The sequence below is a fragment of the Melozone crissalis genome, unplaced genomic scaffold (assembly GCF_028551555.1).
Source record: "Melozone crissalis strain CALT ecotype California unplaced genomic scaffold, PUWL_Pcris_2 ptg000075l_1, whole genome shotgun sequence".
Classification (NCBI taxonomy): Eukaryota; Metazoa; Chordata; class Aves; order Passeriformes; family Passerellidae; genus Melozone; species Melozone crissalis.
In genome coordinates, this window is record NW_026535852.1 from 1,138,092 (window position 1) to 1,157,647 (window position 19,556).

The 19,556-nt window shown below is 40.4% G+C and overlaps 1 protein-coding gene across 4 annotated transcripts in view; it reads left to right on the plus strand.

Moving 5' to 3' along the window:
* DSCAM (DS cell adhesion molecule) overlaps positions 1-19,556 on the plus strand; it is a 467,981-nt gene that overhangs the window by 260,318 nt on the left and 188,107 nt on the right. For all 4 annotated transcript variants that reach the window (XM_054290027.1, XM_054290028.1, XM_054290029.1 and 1 more), the window contains exons 4-5: positions 7,101-7,247; positions 13,562-13,840. In XM_054290027.1, coding sequence (XP_054146002.1) covers positions 7,101-7,247; positions 13,562-13,840 — 426 coding nt within the window. The remainder of the gene's footprint in view (positions 1-7,100; positions 7,248-13,561; positions 13,841-19,556) is intronic.

Below are 19,556 nucleotides of genomic sequence, written 5' to 3' on the forward strand. Positions count from 1 at the left end.
CCATGCACAGGTCACAATGGAAACTTGCTTAGCAGAAGCAATTCTATCCAGGGGAGGTGACAAGTACCACTGGTAAGAGTCTTTTTGTTCTGTATTACCATTTGGCACAGGATTAGAACAGCCATCTGTTCTCTTAATTTCGATCAACCCAATTTAGGCTGCAATAACACAACGCCGTTAGATGTGTTTCCAACAAAGGAAAAATCAAATATGGTTTTTTAAATCATCTTGGGTGTTACATTGCCCCTGTTTAAAGACTACCAGCATGCTGGGGGGAAAGGGCATGATAAGAGAATAATTAACATTGTGATTTTAAAATATTCTCATTTTCAGACAAGAATACGATGCGCTAATTCGACAGGAAAGTGTTCACATTTTCTTATGAATTATACATGAGAACAATCTCACATAGGAAACCTAAACAGAATTTTATTTTAATCTCTAATATTATGCAGTCTAATGGAAAACATTAAAACCTTACATAAGAGCAATTTCATAATTGTTAATGTGACCTCTTCTCACGTAGAGAAACGAGCACATGATTTGCTAACACTGCTCAACTTTAAGGAAGTCAGTAGGATATTTCGGGCACTGGTCAGCCAACTGTAAAATCAGGGGTGTGTTTCAAAAATTTTGTGGGTTTTGGGGCCTTTGGTCAAGCCCAGGTATGACTCAGTTTCCTCCATCTCTTCCTTGTTTGTGTTCTTTAGGACAGTGAGATCCGTCTCTTTGGGGTCCCTCTATCTGCAAACCAAGTGCTTTGCTAATATCTCAGATGAAGACATGGATTTAGAGTTTCTATCAGGGAATGAAATTTTGTTGAGAAAAGCAGTTGGCAAAATATGCCAACTGTTAAAATATTGGTGTAATGGCAAAGGATGACACAGCTTGGTTGTGTTAAAGAGGTTTGATCTGAACACTGAGGTTTTCATACCAATAATTACAATTTTAGGACAGTCAGGTGAGAGGTCACATCTATAGAAGGAGGGAAATCCCTAAATCCATGACTCTGAAAAGTTTTCCATGATGGGTTCAATTACTGGGTGAGTACATGGGAAAAAAAATTGTGCAGAGGAAAATGGTGAAATTTTGCATTCACCGTGACCAGAACCAGAAATTTCAGAACTGAATTTATGTGCATGATGCAAGCTTGAAAAGAAACTTCAAAAAGTTGTTAAGGTGTTGAGTGAAAAACCACAGGAATATTTCAAGATATGAATAATTCACAGTAAATGATTTAGGAAGTTCAATCTGTACAACTAATTAAGGAGAAAGATGGTATAAGAGGTAATTTCCTCGTGTTCTGTAAGGACTTAAATGGGCAGAAGATTTCTGGCTGTGGAGGAAATCTTTAATGAAGGCACAGTAAGATCCAATAACAGGGAAGAAGCCAGGTGGACCCAAACAATACACAAATTTTCAAAAGGAAGAATAATTGGAAGAATTTACCCAGGGCTATCACATAAGAAATCTTTAATCATGACTAATGTCTTTTTAAAAAGCTGTAGTGTAACTTCCAGATATGGACTTGGGCAAGGGTTAATGGCAAAAGGATGGAAGGTGAAAATAAATTACTCTAATGGTTCTTCTAGTCCTTGGATCTATATATTTTCAGTCTCACCATGAGGTAAAGTTATGTATTATGTTGGATGCTGGGGAAAGAGTTATGGGTTCCATTCCCTGGTTTTCCAGTGACTTGTATGAGCTGTATGAATCCATGTGTCTCAGAGAGCTCCTCTGTGAAGAATTTAAATTTTCATAAAATCATAGAATGCTTTGGATTGGAAGGGACTTTAAAGGACACGTAAATTCAAATCCCCTGCCATGGGCAGGGACACTTTCCACTAGGCCAGGTTGCTCAGAGCCCCATCCAGCCTGGACTTGGGTTTAAGTTCTATTTTTAAACAAGTTTAAATACTATTTTAAATGGTAATATATTACTGTGATTGGCCACACTACCAAGGCAAGAGATAGTGAGGGTTCCTGGAAGCCTTTGAAGTCTTTGAATGAGACACACATTCCAGATATTGAACCACGTTTTCAAAGGCATCAAGCCTTGAAAGCCAAAAGAGATTTCAACGTCTCTGTAAATCAGATACTGAAATTATTATAATCAAGTATTCAAGGAATTAATACAAATACTGCTGAGGAGGAATAATAAATGGGAATTATGAGCTATATTTTGACAGTGTTTTTTTTAAATTGTTGTGAAGGAGGCTTCTCTGTCTTCCTCCCTTGAAGCCTGCTAGCAGCCAAACAAACAAAAAGCTTCAGTTGATCTGAAAGGATTTTTCACTTTAGAAAAATCTCTATTTGGCATATTAAGCAGGTGAGTCAAAAAAAATTAGACTTCATTAGAGCAAAGCAGGGATGATTAAATTAAATTTGTCTGGAGAAGAAAGCCCTGCCCTGGATCAACAGGACAGTGGGAGCTTGTCTGTCCCATCCTGGTGCTTTTCTAAACACTTTTTGAAGTGCAGAAGGCAGAGCACTCAACACTTCAGCTTTGTCACACCTGACAGCCTGTCGGGTTTAATGAAAATGCTCTCAGTTTAGAAGATGACAGAAATTACATGCATTTCCCCTTTTATTTCTCTGTCATCTTTTTCTGTCTCGCATTTTCTGCAGGAGAAGGAGGGGCTGGTTATTAAAAGCATTACATAAGTATGCAAAATATGTTAAGAAGAAAAGAGGAAAAGGAAAATCTTTAGCCCTGCAATTATACACAATGTCTGTTGGTGGGAAATGTGGGATAACATCTGATGTGTGGCAATAACTATTTACTTTTAGCTATCTTTGAAGAGGGTGAGGGAAAAATCTCTAGATAATGCTTTAAGTGAAGGTTTTATTGTACAATTGCCTGAGTAATTTCCAACAGGAAGATGATCTAAGCAGTGTTAGATAGCTTGAGTGTGTTCATAACTTCTCCAGAAAATACAGCAAGATAACACTGAGCAATTTCTTGGCTCTGCAAAGCTTTTACATTCCTCTTTTATTAAGTGGAGGGCTTTTAATAAGTGTGTCTGCTCTCACAGAGCCAAAAGTGTAACTGCATCAGAGGAAACTCACTGCCAGGGCTGAGCAGGGAAGGCTTCACCTGCAAGTATCACTCAGTGCTATGAGATCTGAGAACAGCCCACAAATCCTTTAAATTCATCACCCAGCCAGTCCACATCCTCATCCACAATCCACACCCCAGCTGTGATTCCAGAACAGGGTTTAAAAGGAAGCTCTGAATTTGATCTTCTCACTTAATTTATGTGGCAGCTTTTTTCATGCTTATCCTGAGAAGAGAGAGAAATTTGATTACTAACAATGCCCTGTGTGGGCCATCTCTCAAAACTGTGCAGAGCAACTGAAAGTAGTGACAGCTGTGGAAGAGCACAGAGGAAGGGATTGTTTTATTTTTAAACTTTGGCCCCATTTGTGTGATCTTAAACTTGTGCATTCTAGTAGTGTCCAAAGGTGTGAAATGGGATGTGAGGGTGTTCACAGGGGTTTTTGGTTGAGGGAAGAGATGAGGATCTGACTCCATGTTTCAGAAGGCTTGATTTATTATTTTATGATATATATTACATTAAAACTATACTAAAAGAATAGAAGAAAGGATTTCATCAGAAGGCTAGCATAGAATAATAAGGAATGATAACAAAGGCTTGTGGCTCGGCTCTCTGTCCGAGCCAGCTGGGCTGTGATTGGCCATTGATTAAAAACAACTAACATGCACTAATCAAAGATCCACCTGCTGCATTCCACAGCAGCAGATAATCAATGTTTACCTTTTTTTCTTGAGGCCTCTCAGCTTCTCAAGAGGAAAAATCTTTAAAAAAGGATTTTTCATATAAGATGTCCGTGACAATGGGATAATGGAGAAATGGAATTATGAAGAGAAAAGGAATTCTATTTAGTTAGCAAAGGTGAAGATGGACCCCAGAAAGAGAAAGCCTTCACATGCATGAGGGGCTCATTTCAGCTGTTTGGGCTCCACTCACTTGACACAAATGCACAGCAGGTGCAGATTTACTGGGGGGACCAAAACCACACCATTAACACCTTTTTATCCATTCCTGGGCCTGTGGTGTGGTTGCAGCCTCTCCACTTCCATCCACCATGGCACAGTTTGGTACCAGAGTCACATCCCAGCTGGAAAATGCTGATGTGAGCCTTGCCTGGGCTGCAGAGATGTGTGTGCACAGGGCTGGGGCATTGCTGAGGGCACAGGGCTGGACCCCTGCCCTGCCTGGATGCAGAGCTGGTGGATGCTCACACAGCTGCAAACAAAAGCAAGGCAGGGCTGTCTTTGCTGCATCCCCCAAGCCAAGCCTTTCAACGTGATTCCCATCTCCTGAATCTGTCATTTTGTGCTGCCCACAGAGCATAAGGGAGACAACTGTGCCTCAATTACCTGTAGTATAGCATATTCCCTGGAAAAGGTGGATTTGCTTTATGAATATTTCAGGAGTGCAGAAGCTGCTTGTGAACCAAAGTCTGACATCTCGTGGTTTTCAAATCAAAATTCTAAATATCCTTTGAACCTAAATTTAGGGGTAAAGGCAAACCTTGTTAAAGGGTACAGATGTTGAGTAGCACTATTCAATAAGAAGTTTGGGTGGTCAAAATGGTTTTGAGTAATTTATAGACTCAGACAGTGTTCTGAGTAATTAGGAATATAAAAGGAAAAGGAAAAAACCCCAGCATAGGGCAGAACATTAGATCAAGAACTTACAGTGTATCTTATTGGTTTAATTTATTGCTACTAGGTGTAGTATATGTGGTAATTTATTGCTGCTACATGTATAATTTCATTCCAAACTTTACAACTAAAATATTAAAATGTAAGATGTAAGACAGCTTTGCTCTTTTTCATATAAGCTTTTCAATGCCACTTTCAGACATCTGGCTGTGAAACTGAAATATTACCCATTCAGGTGATTTTACTACTGCACTCCACAATATCTTTGTTCCTGAGTCTTCTCTATGCAAGCAATTTAAGTTTTCAGAGGCATATGAAGTCAGTATGGCTCCTGTATAGGAAAGAACCTCTCCAGCCTGTAAATCTGTAAATCCACCTGGGCTGGAGTACAGTGTTGCTCATGGCTGAGGAGAGAGCATTTCCCATCCAGTTCTCCCTCCTCCTTTTCACCTTCCCTTGCTCTTCTTCATCAGCAGAGGAGCTCAACACCTTTTATGCCTCAATTTTGGTGATTTACTTTCACAGAATCCCTGGATCCCTAGGGCTGGCAAAGCCCTCCCAGCCCATGGAGTGCCAGCTGTGCCCCATGGGCACCTTGTCCCCAGCCCAGAGCACTCAGTGCCACCTCCAGGGGACACCTGCAGGGATGGGCACTGCAAAGCTCCCTGGGCAGCCCCTGCCAAGGCCTGAGCTCCCTTTCCATGGGCAAATTGCTGCTGCTGTCCCAGCTGAGCCTGCCCTGGCCCAGCCTGAGGCCGTTCCCTCTGCTCCTGTCCCTGTTCCCTGGCAGCAGAGCCTGACTCCTTCTGGTTTCCTCCTCCTGTCAGGGAGATTTAGAGAGAAATAACATCACCCCTGAGCCTCCTTTTCTCTACACTAAACAACCTCACAACTTATTTAACCCTGGTGTTGTTATTTAATAATTCTGGATACTTCCAAGGATGGGAGAGATGGGCTAGTGTTCTTTTATTCAATGTTGTCTGCTTTGAGGGTCAGACTGGTGACATTAAATGGTTATTTTTTTTCCAATTTCTTTTGTATTATGGTTTAAAGGATATCACCCTCTGTAATGAAACCATTTCCTTTCTATCTTCTCTCTGTTGGATTGCTTTCCCACTGATGCATCTGTGAGCAAGCATCCTGACTACACTTAATTATTAAAAAGTCATTGTTCAAACAGAGCTCTGAAGAAAAGGAATTCTTTCTTACTGCATATTACTGGATATTAGTTCATTATGGGTTTCAGCCTTGTGTATTTCTCCCCTAATTCTGGAGCCTGATATATTTTATAATATCTAGGTACAGGTACATATATTATAAGAGCTACCAGCTACAGAGAAATTTAGCAGACGTGAAAAGGAAAAGATATTCACATTTACCTCAGTGTAAAAGTTTTGGAAAAGCACACACAGCTTAGATTACATTATTTTTTAAGTGAACATATCAACCAGGTGAGGCGTAAGTTTACAATGCATTCTAAACAAGTTATTTCAATGTATTGCATTATGGAAAGTGCATTAGTGTCCTGTGTTGGTTTTAGGAGGGTTTGTGTCCTTGCTTTTAAAGTGGGCATGAAACAGAACAGAGACAGTTCTGTGGGTGCCAAATGATAAAAACTGCTCATGTGACCATATAAAATGTGGTATTTTCCACATATTCTAGAGATAATAATTTAAAAAGTCACATATGAAGAAAATTTAACTTGCAATACTTTAATTTTGACAGAACAGTGGTAGAAACTCTGACCTTGAACATGTCAGACTTGTTTGGTTTTGGAAATTGTCGCTTTGCTGGGCAGGGTGGGGTGGGACTGCTCCTCACCCTGGAGCTTTTAACTTGCAGGGATTGCAGGGTGAGCAGCTTCCCTGCCTCTCTAACCCCCACAGCTCTGCTGCTGAACTGCATCAGATCATCCCACAGCACTGGACTGAACTGGGTTAATGCATTGGTTCTCTACCCCTTATTTTACTTCAGATGCTCCTTTTTTGTTTGTTAATAGTGAGATAGACCATGGCACATTTCTTTTCCTCATTCTTCACATTTTTCTTAAAGATCCCTCTGTTTCTACACATGAAGTACAAACAAAATACACATTAATTGATACCTTTTATGCCTTTTACCCCTTATTTTACTTCAGATGCTCTTTGTATGTTTGTTAATAGTCATCTAGACCATGGCACATTTCTTTGCTTCACTCCTCACATTTTTCTTAAAGATCACTCTGTTTCTGCACATGAAGTATAAATGAAATACACATTCATTAATTCCTTTTATGCATTTACAGTGAGCACTTGATGAGCTTGGAATTTGCAACAAAAAAATCTCCAGGCCCTGTGTCCTCCATCCTTAATTGTGAGAGCAACAACCTGCAGATATTTTAAACCCTGCCAATTCTTGTGTCTTTCAGGACCTAGATTTCTCATCACATCCACGGGAGCCTTGTATATTTTAGATGTACAAAACGAAGATGGACTGTACAACTACCGCTGCATCACCAGGCACAGATACACAGGAGAAACGCGACAGAGCAACAGCGCCAGACTTTTTGTATCAGGTGCTCCTTTTTTGCATCTTCCTACATGAAATGAAATGAAATGCTGCCTGTGTCTCTCTCTAGTGTGCCCAGATGGCAAGGCACGTTCTTGTGGGGTTTCTGTCAAATGGAAGTGGGGACCTGCTGTAAAATGACATCGGTCATTTAAAAAACCTTAATTTTTTTTAAATATGTTTTTCACATCTTAGTGGTTATTTCCTGAAGGTCTGTAGGGTGAACCTGCACTCAGCATGGTGATTTTTAGCAGGTTTGGAGTACTTTATATAGGGACTGAGGATGGGATTTATCCCTTGTTGTTATAGGACATGAAATAACATGATGCGGACACGCATTCTTTTTAAGGTAAAAAAGAGAATTTTTAATTCCTGACTCCAACATTTATAGATTTCTAGAAGTGACAGTGGATTGGAGGGTGACAGTGCCACCTCTCCAATGACACTGGACAAACTAACAGTCTATCAAATTTTTCTTTTTCTATAAAAGAATATCAAACAAGAAGTTATTTATATAAAGTGCATGAGAAAGTTCATTATAAGAATGTAAACATCAGAAAGTTTAAAAAAACTTTAAAAAACAAAGTAACAATTGCTCCAGAACTAGATTTGTACAGGGGAACTTAATCACCTTAACTTCACTGTTCAACCAAAGAAGAGGAACACTTTTGGGGGTAGTACACCTGTCCTGCATTGGGGTGATCTGGGGTGCCCCATGGTGCCTGTTCCTCTCTGTTGACCTCAGCAGGAGTTCAGGACATTGCACTCAGCTGTAAATATTTCCACCTCAAATTCTCATGTTATCTGAGGTGTATTTCAGCCTTCCTTTTCATTCATCCCATTCCTAGCTATACTAAAGTAAGCAAATATAAAAGTAGCTATGGTCCTATAAGAAGTTTAAAAAAAGAAAGAGAAAAAAGTAATAAAGATCTTAACCCCACCAAAAAAATTTATTTCGGAGATAAATAATTAAAACCTTTACCTTTAAAAACTCATCTTTAAAACAATACCCTATAAGTTAACATAACCCATAAATACAACTTTAAGAAAAGCTTATAAAAAATAAGAGAGATTTCACAACTACAAATTTCCCTGGGTGACTGCTATTCATAAAAATTCAAAACCACAAAAAATACTTTCTTATTAAAAGTCTCTATAACATTAAAAAAAAATTCTTTCCCTCAGTAAACTATAAAAAGATTATTCTAAAAGTAGTAAACTGACTAAAATCTTAAATTTTATTTCTTTACATAATCATTAAGAAAGAACAAGTTATAAGAAGAAGTGTCCTAAAAGTTTTATTCCAATTCTTATTACTCTTCCTTTTAATTACTACTAATAATTTTTTCTTTATACCCTTTTAAAATTTTAAACCTACTTCACCTTTCTCCTAATCTGACATCACAAAAAAAATTTAAAAATACATTCTAGTAAGTACGCTAATAATTATTAAAAAAAATCTTAAATTGATGAATCAAAACCACTACACCAGGGGAAAATAGTTTGTTCCCCTGCTCCCAGGAGTGATCTCCAGATAGAAGGAAAACATGACCAGAACTGTGCCAGTGCACCCAGGGGTGCTGCAGACAGACAGGAGGATTGGGAGCAATTTGTCCACCAGGTGCGAAAATGAGAAGGTGGATGGGCTATTTTAACTTTTCCTTGTAGTTTTAAATGAATTCCTGCTTGCTTTGTGTGTGTGATGGACAGCTGAGTTCCTCACAGTCACCACACACTCAGGGCTCTCTCACTGCTGCTCCAACACAGATTTTTCCCCATTTTTTCCTCAGTGAGAGGCAGTGCCAGTTGTGGGTGAGGGGAAGGAGGAGCTGATCCCAAGCCTGGGTCTGGAACTTGTTCTCAAACATTTCTGTGTAGGATTAGCACTTCTCCACCTCCCCTTCCTGTGCCTCATTTGCTGCTTGTCCATAACTGCTCCCTTTGTTTGCAGGTCAGCAAATCCAGAGTGCTTTTCCTACATCCACAGAGCTCACTGAGGCTGTATCCCAGACTTTCTCTTTCTCCCATATCTTTACCCTACATAAACCATCCCCACTATCCCAGTGAAAGCCCCATATTGCTTTTTCTCCTTTTCCCTGTTGCTAAGTTTCCTTAAAGGTCAGTCAGGATTTGGTGACTTTCCCAATCTGACAGTCAGTGGGGTCATCCCCCTTTTGACCCTTTCCTCTCCTCTTCTGTCAGAATAAAACTCCATGGTCAGGTCTCAGCCCTCCACACCTCTGTTTGAGAGCCCTAAAGGAGACAAAGGTGAACACAAGGTTTCCCATTATTAACCTGCTTCTTGCCCTCCTCCAAAATGGACATGGTTGAAATATTTTGGAGCCCTCTGAACACACAGGCCAGTACAAATATAATAATGATTAAAAAATAAATAAAATAGTGGGATTGTTCATGTTAGAATTACTTACCAGTCAGTTCCAGGAGTTCCTCCCTTTGATAGGTGTCCCCTGTGGGTAGAACTCTTGCCCCTGCTTTCCCCAACCAGATGAAGAAGTTTCTCCTGCACAGTAATCTGCCTGCTGTGGCCTTTTGAGAGCAGGCAGGATTCCTCCCTTCCAGCTGGCTCCATAATATGGTCTGCTTCCGTGTGGAATCATGTTAAGGCTGAGCCAGTGGGAACATAAATAAAATCAGGCTTGTATCTTGGTTACCACAGGAAAAATTCTGGTTATCTCTCCGAACAAAAGGGGGGAAAGGAAAGCTCTGTCTTGTTTGAAATTCAGGACAAACACATTAAAGGATGTTCTCTGTCTAGAGTTGCCTCTTCTATTCTCCTCCACAGACCAAATTGAAATAGAAAATTTTACCTGTGTGCAATAACTGGCTTTTTTAATTCAACAGGGTTAATTGTCTTGATCGGGGCTGGAGTGGGCTCTGATTTCCAGTCCTGTTAATCTACTGAGCAAGTGCAGCAATCAGGGGCACAGTTTGTCTCTTAATATTTCTCTAACAGCTTTTCCTCTTCCTTTACTTGAATTTGTATTTTTAAAGAGTGATTCCTTTAAGAACTGGGATCAAAGAATCCATTAACATAGTTCTGAAAAGCCTCCTTGCATGAGACATACATTTCTGCCTGCCTGTTCCACCCATATTTGTTCTTCACTTGTTTAGGGATGAAATAGTTTTTAGTGGATGTTTCTCATGTTTACTGGCCACATTTAACACAAGTTAAGCTTCATTCTTGGTTTGAAACAGTGAGACTGGTAACATGCAGATAATAGCAAATAAAAAAATAGCAAAAATAGTGAATAATTAATATGCCTATATTAATGAACAAACGGAAGTTCCAAATTTCATTTTGAGTAAGAACATCTCCTTGAATAAATAAATCTCCTAAATAAAATTAAACCCAAAGCTATTAACATGCAACAGAATATACTTCTAAGACTCGTTATAGTGTCCTTTTCCAAAAAAAATTTTGTCCTGCAACGAATCCCGTCTCCCAAAATCATTACTGCTTTTTAACCTACACACTCTGAAAAATCCTTATGATTTTTAAAGCACAAAAATTTTCCTCTTCTGTCCTTCAGAGAAGTTCCAAAGTAGAATATTTTAAAACAGCATTTTTGCCTCATTTTTTTCCTTGCTGGAAGTCATTTGCAGCTGACTGTCAAAGCATAGTAAAATAATAATTCTATTGAGGCTAAGCACATATTGGAAATGGGTTATGTTATTTTGGTATTTTTTTGCCTCATTGCAGGTGATTGCAAATTGTACTTTGTTTGGCTTTTTGTTTTTTTCTTTCTTGTTTTTTAGGGATTTTTTTTCCCCTTAACTGAAATATATGAACTGTACAAGTTTCAAATAGGAGGCTGCTCCAGGGACAACCTGAAGAAATGCTTTTACTGTCCATTTAAATGTATAATATATATTAATATAATATATATTTTTCTTCCACAGAGTGGAAGAAAACAGGTCACTGGAATCATATCTTGTGTATCCCTGAATACATTTGTAAAACCTCCTCTATAACAGCAGGGTGAAATTTTCTTCATTATGCAGGCAAATCTCAGTTTAGCTGTCCTGCAGCTGGGACTCCAGGCTGTGCTGCTGCTGACAAGGCTCAAGTTGAGAAGGAACAAAGGGAAATGACCCTGGGATAGAGAATCCAGGATCTGCTTTGCTGCTTGAGTAGGAATGCACAGGCAATACCTCTAAAAGACAGTTATGCTTTTTTATTATTTAAATATTTAATTATTACTTCCAACTGAAGAAATTGATTTCCTGTAGATGTAACCTTCCTAAGAGCCAGAAGCTGTAATTTCTTGCCTGCTTGTGGTTTTACTCTCAGTTAATTCACCACAAAAGAATCTGAGCCTGGTTTCAGGGATGCCTGATGACCCAAAGGGCGAGAGAGGAGCTGGCTGATCAATTAGTCAAATTGACATTGGCCTTCCCAACAGCATCCTGGCAGATTGTGCTTTCACTGAGCCAGACATAAACAGCATGGCAAGCTCAAAAATGTGTCCCATCTTGGTGCCAAATGTGGACCTGGAGGCCACTGATTCATCCAAAAGCACTCATTGAACCACCACTGACGCCTTCCTAATGAGACATCAGCAAGCTGAATGTGCCTTTGCCCTCAGTGGCTCAGGGTTTTCCTGGCACCTAGAAAGCAGAAAAACCCCTGCTGTCACCTTTCACTGGACTTGGCATTTTGGGGGTTTTATTGAGATACAGTCACAAAAAAAAAAAAAAAAGGAAAGAGAAAAAAAATTAGTCTATTTTTCAGTTTTGATTTCTGGATTGATCGTTTAACTTGAATAGCCTTAAGATGTTTGCTCTCCTGCTTGCCCTCCCAGTTGTGGCTGCAGTTCATAAAGATATATTTAAGCTTGTTTTAAACCAGCTAGCTCAGGTACTGATTACTTTTGGAATAGTTTGAATCCAGCATGAACTGCTCCTTTAATCTCTCCAGTTTTGTACAAGAACCTGCTGCAGCTGCCCTGTGAGCAGCACTGAGTTTGCTAAGTTAAAATGACTCTTGAAAATGCCATAATTGTGGCAATTACACCTACATGTAATCAGCTGTGATTAGATATACCCAAAAAGAGGTCAGTGTGTCAGGTAGGAGCTGGTCAGCATGTGGGGTTTCTTTGTGAGACAGAAATCTTAGCAAAGCCTGTGCATGTGATGAGAAAATACTTTGATGAATATTTTTTCATTATTTTTGTTGCAATAGCTCCAGGATGGGCTGCAAAAAAAATTTTAAATAGTGTCAACCTCTGTCTCAAAAATTTTGAAATCTGAAATTACAAATAATCTGAAATTATTTCTAATGGGTACATGCACCTCTGGTGAAGGCAATCCTGCCAGACATCTGTGAGCTACATAAATCTGTGCCAGGTGCTGCTCGAGTGAGGGCTGCAGTTGTCAGCAAATTGAGCACAGAAAGATGCACTATTAAGCTGTAAGTTGGTCTTGTCACGTTAAGTTCTTTTCCCACAGAAGAAGAAAAGGCTTGTCTGTCATTTTGACTGCAGATAGAAATCCCTGTGCCTTTGCCCATTTGTCTCCTGACAAGGGAATAAATTGCTCCTTTAATTCAAAGCCTTCAGACCACCGAGAGAAGGGACAATGTGTTGGCTCCAATCTAGTCGAGAAGTGGCAATAATTGCTAAGGCAACACATTTCTGGCTCTCTGTGCCTCTCACAGGGAACATGAAGGATGACCAGCAAAACGTTTGCCACCTGGAAAAAATCCAGTGAGAGGATTTCCAAGCAGTGATGAGTTGCTTCAGCAGCATGTGCTTCTGGATCCCAGCCACCATGACTCAAACTGGTTGGCTGGGTCAGAGAAGCAAACTGTAGTGCCCAAAACACTGGGCAGGCGAGTCAGAAAATGCAGGAGTGTGGTGGTGTTTGAGGGAAGAGATGAGAATCTTGACTCCATGTTTCAGAAGGCTGATTTATTATTTTATTATATATATTATATTAAAATAAAATTATATAATAGAAATATACTAAAGAAAGAGAAAGGAGACATCAGAAGGCTGGAAAAGAATGAATAATAAAATCTCGTGACAGACCAGAGCCTTGACACAGCTGGACCATGATTGGTCTTCAAGTAGAAACAATTCACATGAGACCAATCAATGATGCAACTGTTAGTAAGCAACCTCCAAACCACATTCTAAGCAATCAGATAACTGTTTACATTTCATTTCTGAGGCCTCAGTTTCTCAGGAGAAAAATCCTAGCGAAAGGATTTTCATAAAATATGTCAGTGATGCAGGAGAAAAAATAACTACATGTTGCTTAGTGAGTTAATTTTAAGTTTCTCTGTGTTTCCTGCTCCAGACCCAGCGAATTCAGCTCCATCTATCCTAGATGGGTTTGAGCACCGCAAAGCCATGGCAGGACAGCGAGTGGAGCTGCCTTGCAAAGCATCAGGGCACCCGGCACCAAAGTACCGCTGGCTGAAGGACAACGTGCCCTGGGAGCCCGACAGCCGCTTCCGGCAGACGGTGACGGGGCTGCTCATTGAGAACACGCGGCCCTCGGACTCGGGCAGCTACGTCTGCGAGGTGTGGAACAACTACGGCACCGCCGAGGTCATCGGCCGCCTGCACGTCACACGTAGGTCCCACCTTGGTGCCACCAGGGAGAGGGGAGTGTCGCAACTGGTCCTTATAAACGGGTTTTGCGACATTCATGAATTGATCTCAGAGTGCGAGAAAAACCACACGGCACAGGGGATTTGCAGTGATAATCATAAACAAATGCACGTTTATTGAGTGACTGTCCTGGTTCAGAGCAAATCTGGGAGAGAATCCGCAAAGGGGCTCCTCTAGGAAGGCAGATTCAATCGGCCCCTCCCCACAACTGGTCTGGGAGAAAAGTGGAAAAAAAACTGTTTATTAAACAGTAAAACCTAAACAATATTAAACAATAAAACCCCTTGCCACTCCAAAAGAGATGACAAACTGAGAAAGTCCCTCCCCGGATTGCAGTTCAGCTCACTCAGTCTCTGATCAGTGCCTCAGTGCTGGAAATGTCGCAGGCCCGGCCGGGTCTGGTGGGCCACAGATGGAGCTGCCAGTGCTCCCCTGGGTGTTTAGTCCAGAGCAGGTTAAACAGGCCCAAAGAAAAGGGAAAAAAGAAAGAAAACACAGTCCAGGGAACTTCTTTGCCTCAGCTAGCTAAACTAACTAAAAGCAAAGGAGAGCTCTGTCCCGCTGTCTGTCCATCTGCAGACAGCACAGGCCAGGAGCAGGAATGTGGAGGAGTGAGTGCAGTGTCTGAAAACAAACTGCAGCTTCTTCTCTCCCCCCTTCACTCTCTGGAACAAATCCTAAAGGTGCAAAACTTATTATTCAGCATAACAGAACAATTGGGGATAGAAGCATCATATAGTCAACCCCACAGGAAAATGCGATAGAGGTGTCTCTGTCTTTCTGGGAGCCTCTCAGGAACCCCAGCCAGCATCAAGTTGGCCAACAGTGGGGAGACACTCTCGTGCCCTGAGGGTACTGAAGGCAGCTGGGCTGGTCACCTTTGCAGCAGAAGAGACACTAGAGACATCGGTAGAAGATAAAGGGCCCCCTCTTAGCAGGGATTAATCCAAGGTTTTATTCTATGAGTACCAAAGGAGCGCCTACACCTCAGGGGGCCTCCTCCTGAGATTCCCCAGGAGATGTGCCAAGGTTACATTTTGCTGTCACTATATTACAAGAGTTCTATTGTCATTACATTGCAAGGGTTCCATATTGCTAGAGTTTCGTACCTCCTTGACGTTTCTCAGAGGCACCTCCTCTAGGCACTGACTCTTCCTCATCCTTGAAGTCTTGAAGTAACCAACCAATCCACTCTTTTATAACACTCTTCTTATGGGCTACAGCTGTGGCCTCTTAAAATCAGGCCTGCTCCTAATCCTTAATAATTGGCTCAGCTGCAACTCTTTAGGGGGTAAGATTACATTCTATACTACCTTTATTTACTTATGTTCTACCCCCCTACAACACTTAAAGGCAGGTGGAAACTGAAGGTAGATAATATTTTACTAACCAGTAAGTGACCCAGTAAGGGATGGGTACTGGGGGATAGACATTTAGGGCAGCGTATGGAGTAACACTTGGGGGGCTGACCCCTGGCCTCTGGCTAATCACTCAATGTCCTGGACTGAAGCTTCTATATGGAGAGGATGGGATGCTGAGTGATTGACAGAGAGCCAAGGTGGGGATTTGGGGATGATCTCAGCAAAGGAAAGGGATTACACAGGTAAAGGGAGGGGGGTACAATCTGGGATAAACCATTTGGGAAAAATATGGGGATACAAAAATAAAACTATTGCAAAGTATAACAACACACTAAAACAAGAGGGATTAAGGGAGAGAAAAAGAGAGAGAGGAGAGAGGGAGAGGGGGATATAGCTACCAAGCAGTGCTTTTATGAATTTTTCATATATTTGTAGCTCTGAAGAATATTATCATGGCGTTATGTAGCTCCTAGTATTTTTAGAAGAGCGGGTGCTGGCGAAGAAGGGGCAAAGTGCCCCTTTCTCCTTTCACTGGGTTCAGTGTTGCACACAGCAAACACACCTGTGAATAATAGCTTAGCAAGCCAGAAGCTCTGTTCAGGCCTCAGGATCTTGGCAAGCAACCATCTCCAGCTAGACCAGGATTTCAAACAGAGTCCTTTTTTGGTGGTCCCAATTTCTGTCCTTTTCACAATGATTGTGAGGCAGATGAGAGAAACTTCAGACAGAGACTTCGAGGGAGAGCATGGGCCAGTTTCTGCCTGGGACAGGTTTCTGGCAGTGGGCAGCTGTTGGAATGCTAGACTAGATGCTGAGAATTTTAAACTTTGTGGGCTGAAAGGCACAGACTTGCAAGAGAGCACTACCTGTGACCTGAGGCTGTAGAGAAGACTTCCAAAATTGATTGATAGCATTGGGATTACAGGTATGTAGTTGATTAGAAGTGTAATATCACAGGGTAGAAAACTTAGAGTTTGAGATTTTAGAATATAAAAATAAATATGAAGCAGGATAGAAGTTTTAAAGCAGAGGCAAGTTATCCTTCTTAACCTTCTTCTTCATGGGTTTAAGTGATGTTTTGTCATTGGACAGAAAAGTCAGCATTGCAGGCTTTGAAGGATTGGCTATTGGGTTGAAAGGGAAAATAATCTGAGTGTCATTTCTTAATGACATCGTTTAGTCTTAAAAGACCCTGTAAGAAGAGATTGTTGGCCATTTTGTGCCTTGCTAATGAAAAGCTGCAGAACTCATGGTTGTGAGGCTGTTACACTGATAAGAAATAATAAACACCTGAGTCCAAACATTAAATACCATCTCAAGTGCCTTCAATCCCAACCTCAACAGAGGTAGAAAATAAATACGAAAAACCCCACAGACAACAGCTTTTATTGAGGTGGCCAATGTTATGAGTAGATGCTCAAGTTTAGATTAGTCCCTGGTTTTTGCCCAGGGACTAATCTAAACTTGAGCCCAGGCCCCTGGCAGCAGGCAGGAGCTTTATTGAGGTGGCCAGCACCACAAAATCCACTGTCATTCACAAATTCTTTAATAATGGCTGATTTGGTCTATTACAGAGCAAATTACCCATTTAATAGATATAAAACTAACAGACATGGGACTTAAAACAGATTTTATACTCCACAGGAATAAGGACAGAAGAGACTACTAGTAAATAAATCCAGCATGAGGGTAAAGGTACCATTAATTTTACAGCTAGCAAAGAAATTATTTAACTTAGAAAGCAATGTTTCTTACCAACCAATTTATGATGGAGCACACATCAAAATCCTTTCCCTCAATTCCCAGGAAAATAACCATGGAATCTCTGCCCAAACTCCAAGGAGAAGTCCTGTATGTTTATCAGGATGTGTGTGTAGGAGATTTCTGCCTCTGTGATAATTCATGTGTCTTTTATAGTCTTTGTAAAACAGTGTCTCTCACTCAAGGATATTTATTTTTCTTTTATCTTTTCCCACATCTTCTCTCCAGACTAAGATGTTGATTCCTAGCTGGGGCCTGAGCCCTTTTGGTGCCAGAGATGATCCCTTTGGGCCTTTCACCTGCCTGGGTTATCTCTTCATTTCTGCACCAACCATTTGTGGTAGAGAGGGGGAGAACATGTCCACCCACAGCCAGCACCCCAAAACCCACTCTTACTCACAAGTCCTTCATAATGACCACTCAGGTCTACTACAACATGAATTATTTAGAATAGACACCACAACGAAAATAGACACTAGACTTTAAACAGATTTAATTACCACACAGGCTAACACAAAAAGAACTACTAGTAGAGAAAAACACAGTGTACTATAATAAAGGTACTAGCTATAGCTAAACTAGCTATAGCTAGTTTAGTTATCTAAACTATAAAGAAATAGTTTAGATTAGAAGCCAGTGTCCTTTTCCAGTGAATGACAGTGATGTGCAGAAGTCTCCTAATTTCTCTCAGTCCCAGGGAAGTATCTCAATACCAACATCTCAGCATCAAGGAGATCTCTCCACACACTCAGAAAGACTTTTCTGATTTTATGAAAATTGTAGTGGTCTCTTAGAATGGCAAAAGTAGTTGTTTGTTGGTCACTTATTTCTGCTTATCTTTTCCCATGCATTCAAAGCAGGATGTTTATTGCTGCCTAAAGGTGTGTTGAGATAATTCATCACAAGACAAACCATTCAGGCCTAGTTTAGATTTGGGGAAGTAGATAAGTCTTTTGCTGTGCCAGGGGGTGAAAGGTCCTGTCACAGTGGATTGTTGGTGTTGTTGCCTGATATCTAAAGAGAAAAACCCTTGCAACAGTGCTGAAATAGTAAAATAAAAGGCAGACCTTGATTGGAAGCTTCCAGGTGTCCCAATGGTCATGGGCACTCCCAGTACTGGATCTCTACAATTTTATAAGTTCAACAAATTAGTATTCTTAACAAATATTGTCCAATTAAAGAGCAGTTGGTTAGGTAATTTTTGGAGTTGGTCCAGGGCTTATTTGCCTTACTTCTTGTTATTTCTTCTCAGATTCTGGTTGTGAAACAAAATGTTCTTCTTGTAGGTCCTCTACTTAAAAATAGGACTAAACAGTATTTCAGGAATGTGTTAGAATGTTAGGTTATTGTTCTAAAATTTGAGAGAGAGGGTGGGAAAAACACTAGAAACTACATAACTCCATGATAATATTCTTCACAGCTACAAATGTATGAAAAATTCATAAAAGCAAAACTGTTTAGGCATCAGTATCGAGTTGTTATCTTACCTTGCTGTACTTTCTGTTTCCTTAATTTATCCTAGCAATGATTAAAGTCCTCAGAGTTGTGGAACGACACAAAGCAGGCTCTGTGGAGATGAGTTAGTTGGCCAATTGAGCGATCAGAAGTGCAAATGGATGCAATTTCCAGTGTAGCTCTATAATTTATCACATGGAGGATATGTAATTTAGAAGCATGAATTGGGTGCTGGAAAAGAAATTGCAAATGTTCTCATAAATAAAGCTGCCAAACTCTCATTGCCATGACTCATGGTACTCAGTAATATTGAATACTCATACTTCCCCTCAGTCGAGTATTCATGTGTGAATATTCTGAATGTTTCAAAAATTCTACAAAGATAATTATTACTTCAGGAGCACCACACTGGAAAAGTGTTATGCTACTACTGTTGAAAAAACCCACAAAATTGTTTCCTGGAATAGAAATAATGCTTTGTGAACTAACATTTCCACCTAGACAGCATGACTAGCAAACTGAAAAGGGAGAAGTTTGTCAGCAGTTCAGGCCATGAAAATATCCTCACAAATAATTGCACATAATGTTTTTGGGCAAAATAAAACCGAGGTGGAAAATCTGTCATTCTCGAGTTATAGCTGAAGAGCTTTGGTTCTAAATATATTCATCAAAATACTCATAAAAAATGAGTTGAATTCCATCTGCCTTGTATGATGCAAAGTCAGAACTTGCAGACACATGATGTAATTGTACTGCTGATGATACTCAAAGCATCCCCAGTGCCTGGTGATGTGTTTTTCCTAATGACTCTGCACTCAGACACTGGAAATTCACTGGATGAGGCTGGCAGGAAGTAAAAGCTGGGCAAAGAAATTTCACCCCCTCTGCAATGGAGGATGTGGCTCTCTTGCATCATCATGGCTCTGGGATATTAGTCACACTTGAGTGTGACTACTTTGTTTAATGGATTGTTGCCAGTTTTTAGCTTTTGTAGTGTTTGTATAGGAAATAGAGATATTCAGTGACTTTTAACATGTATCTGAGCACAGATCAATTAATGTTTTGGACCTTTGTCTGTAATCCAGAATGTCTGAGGCCACT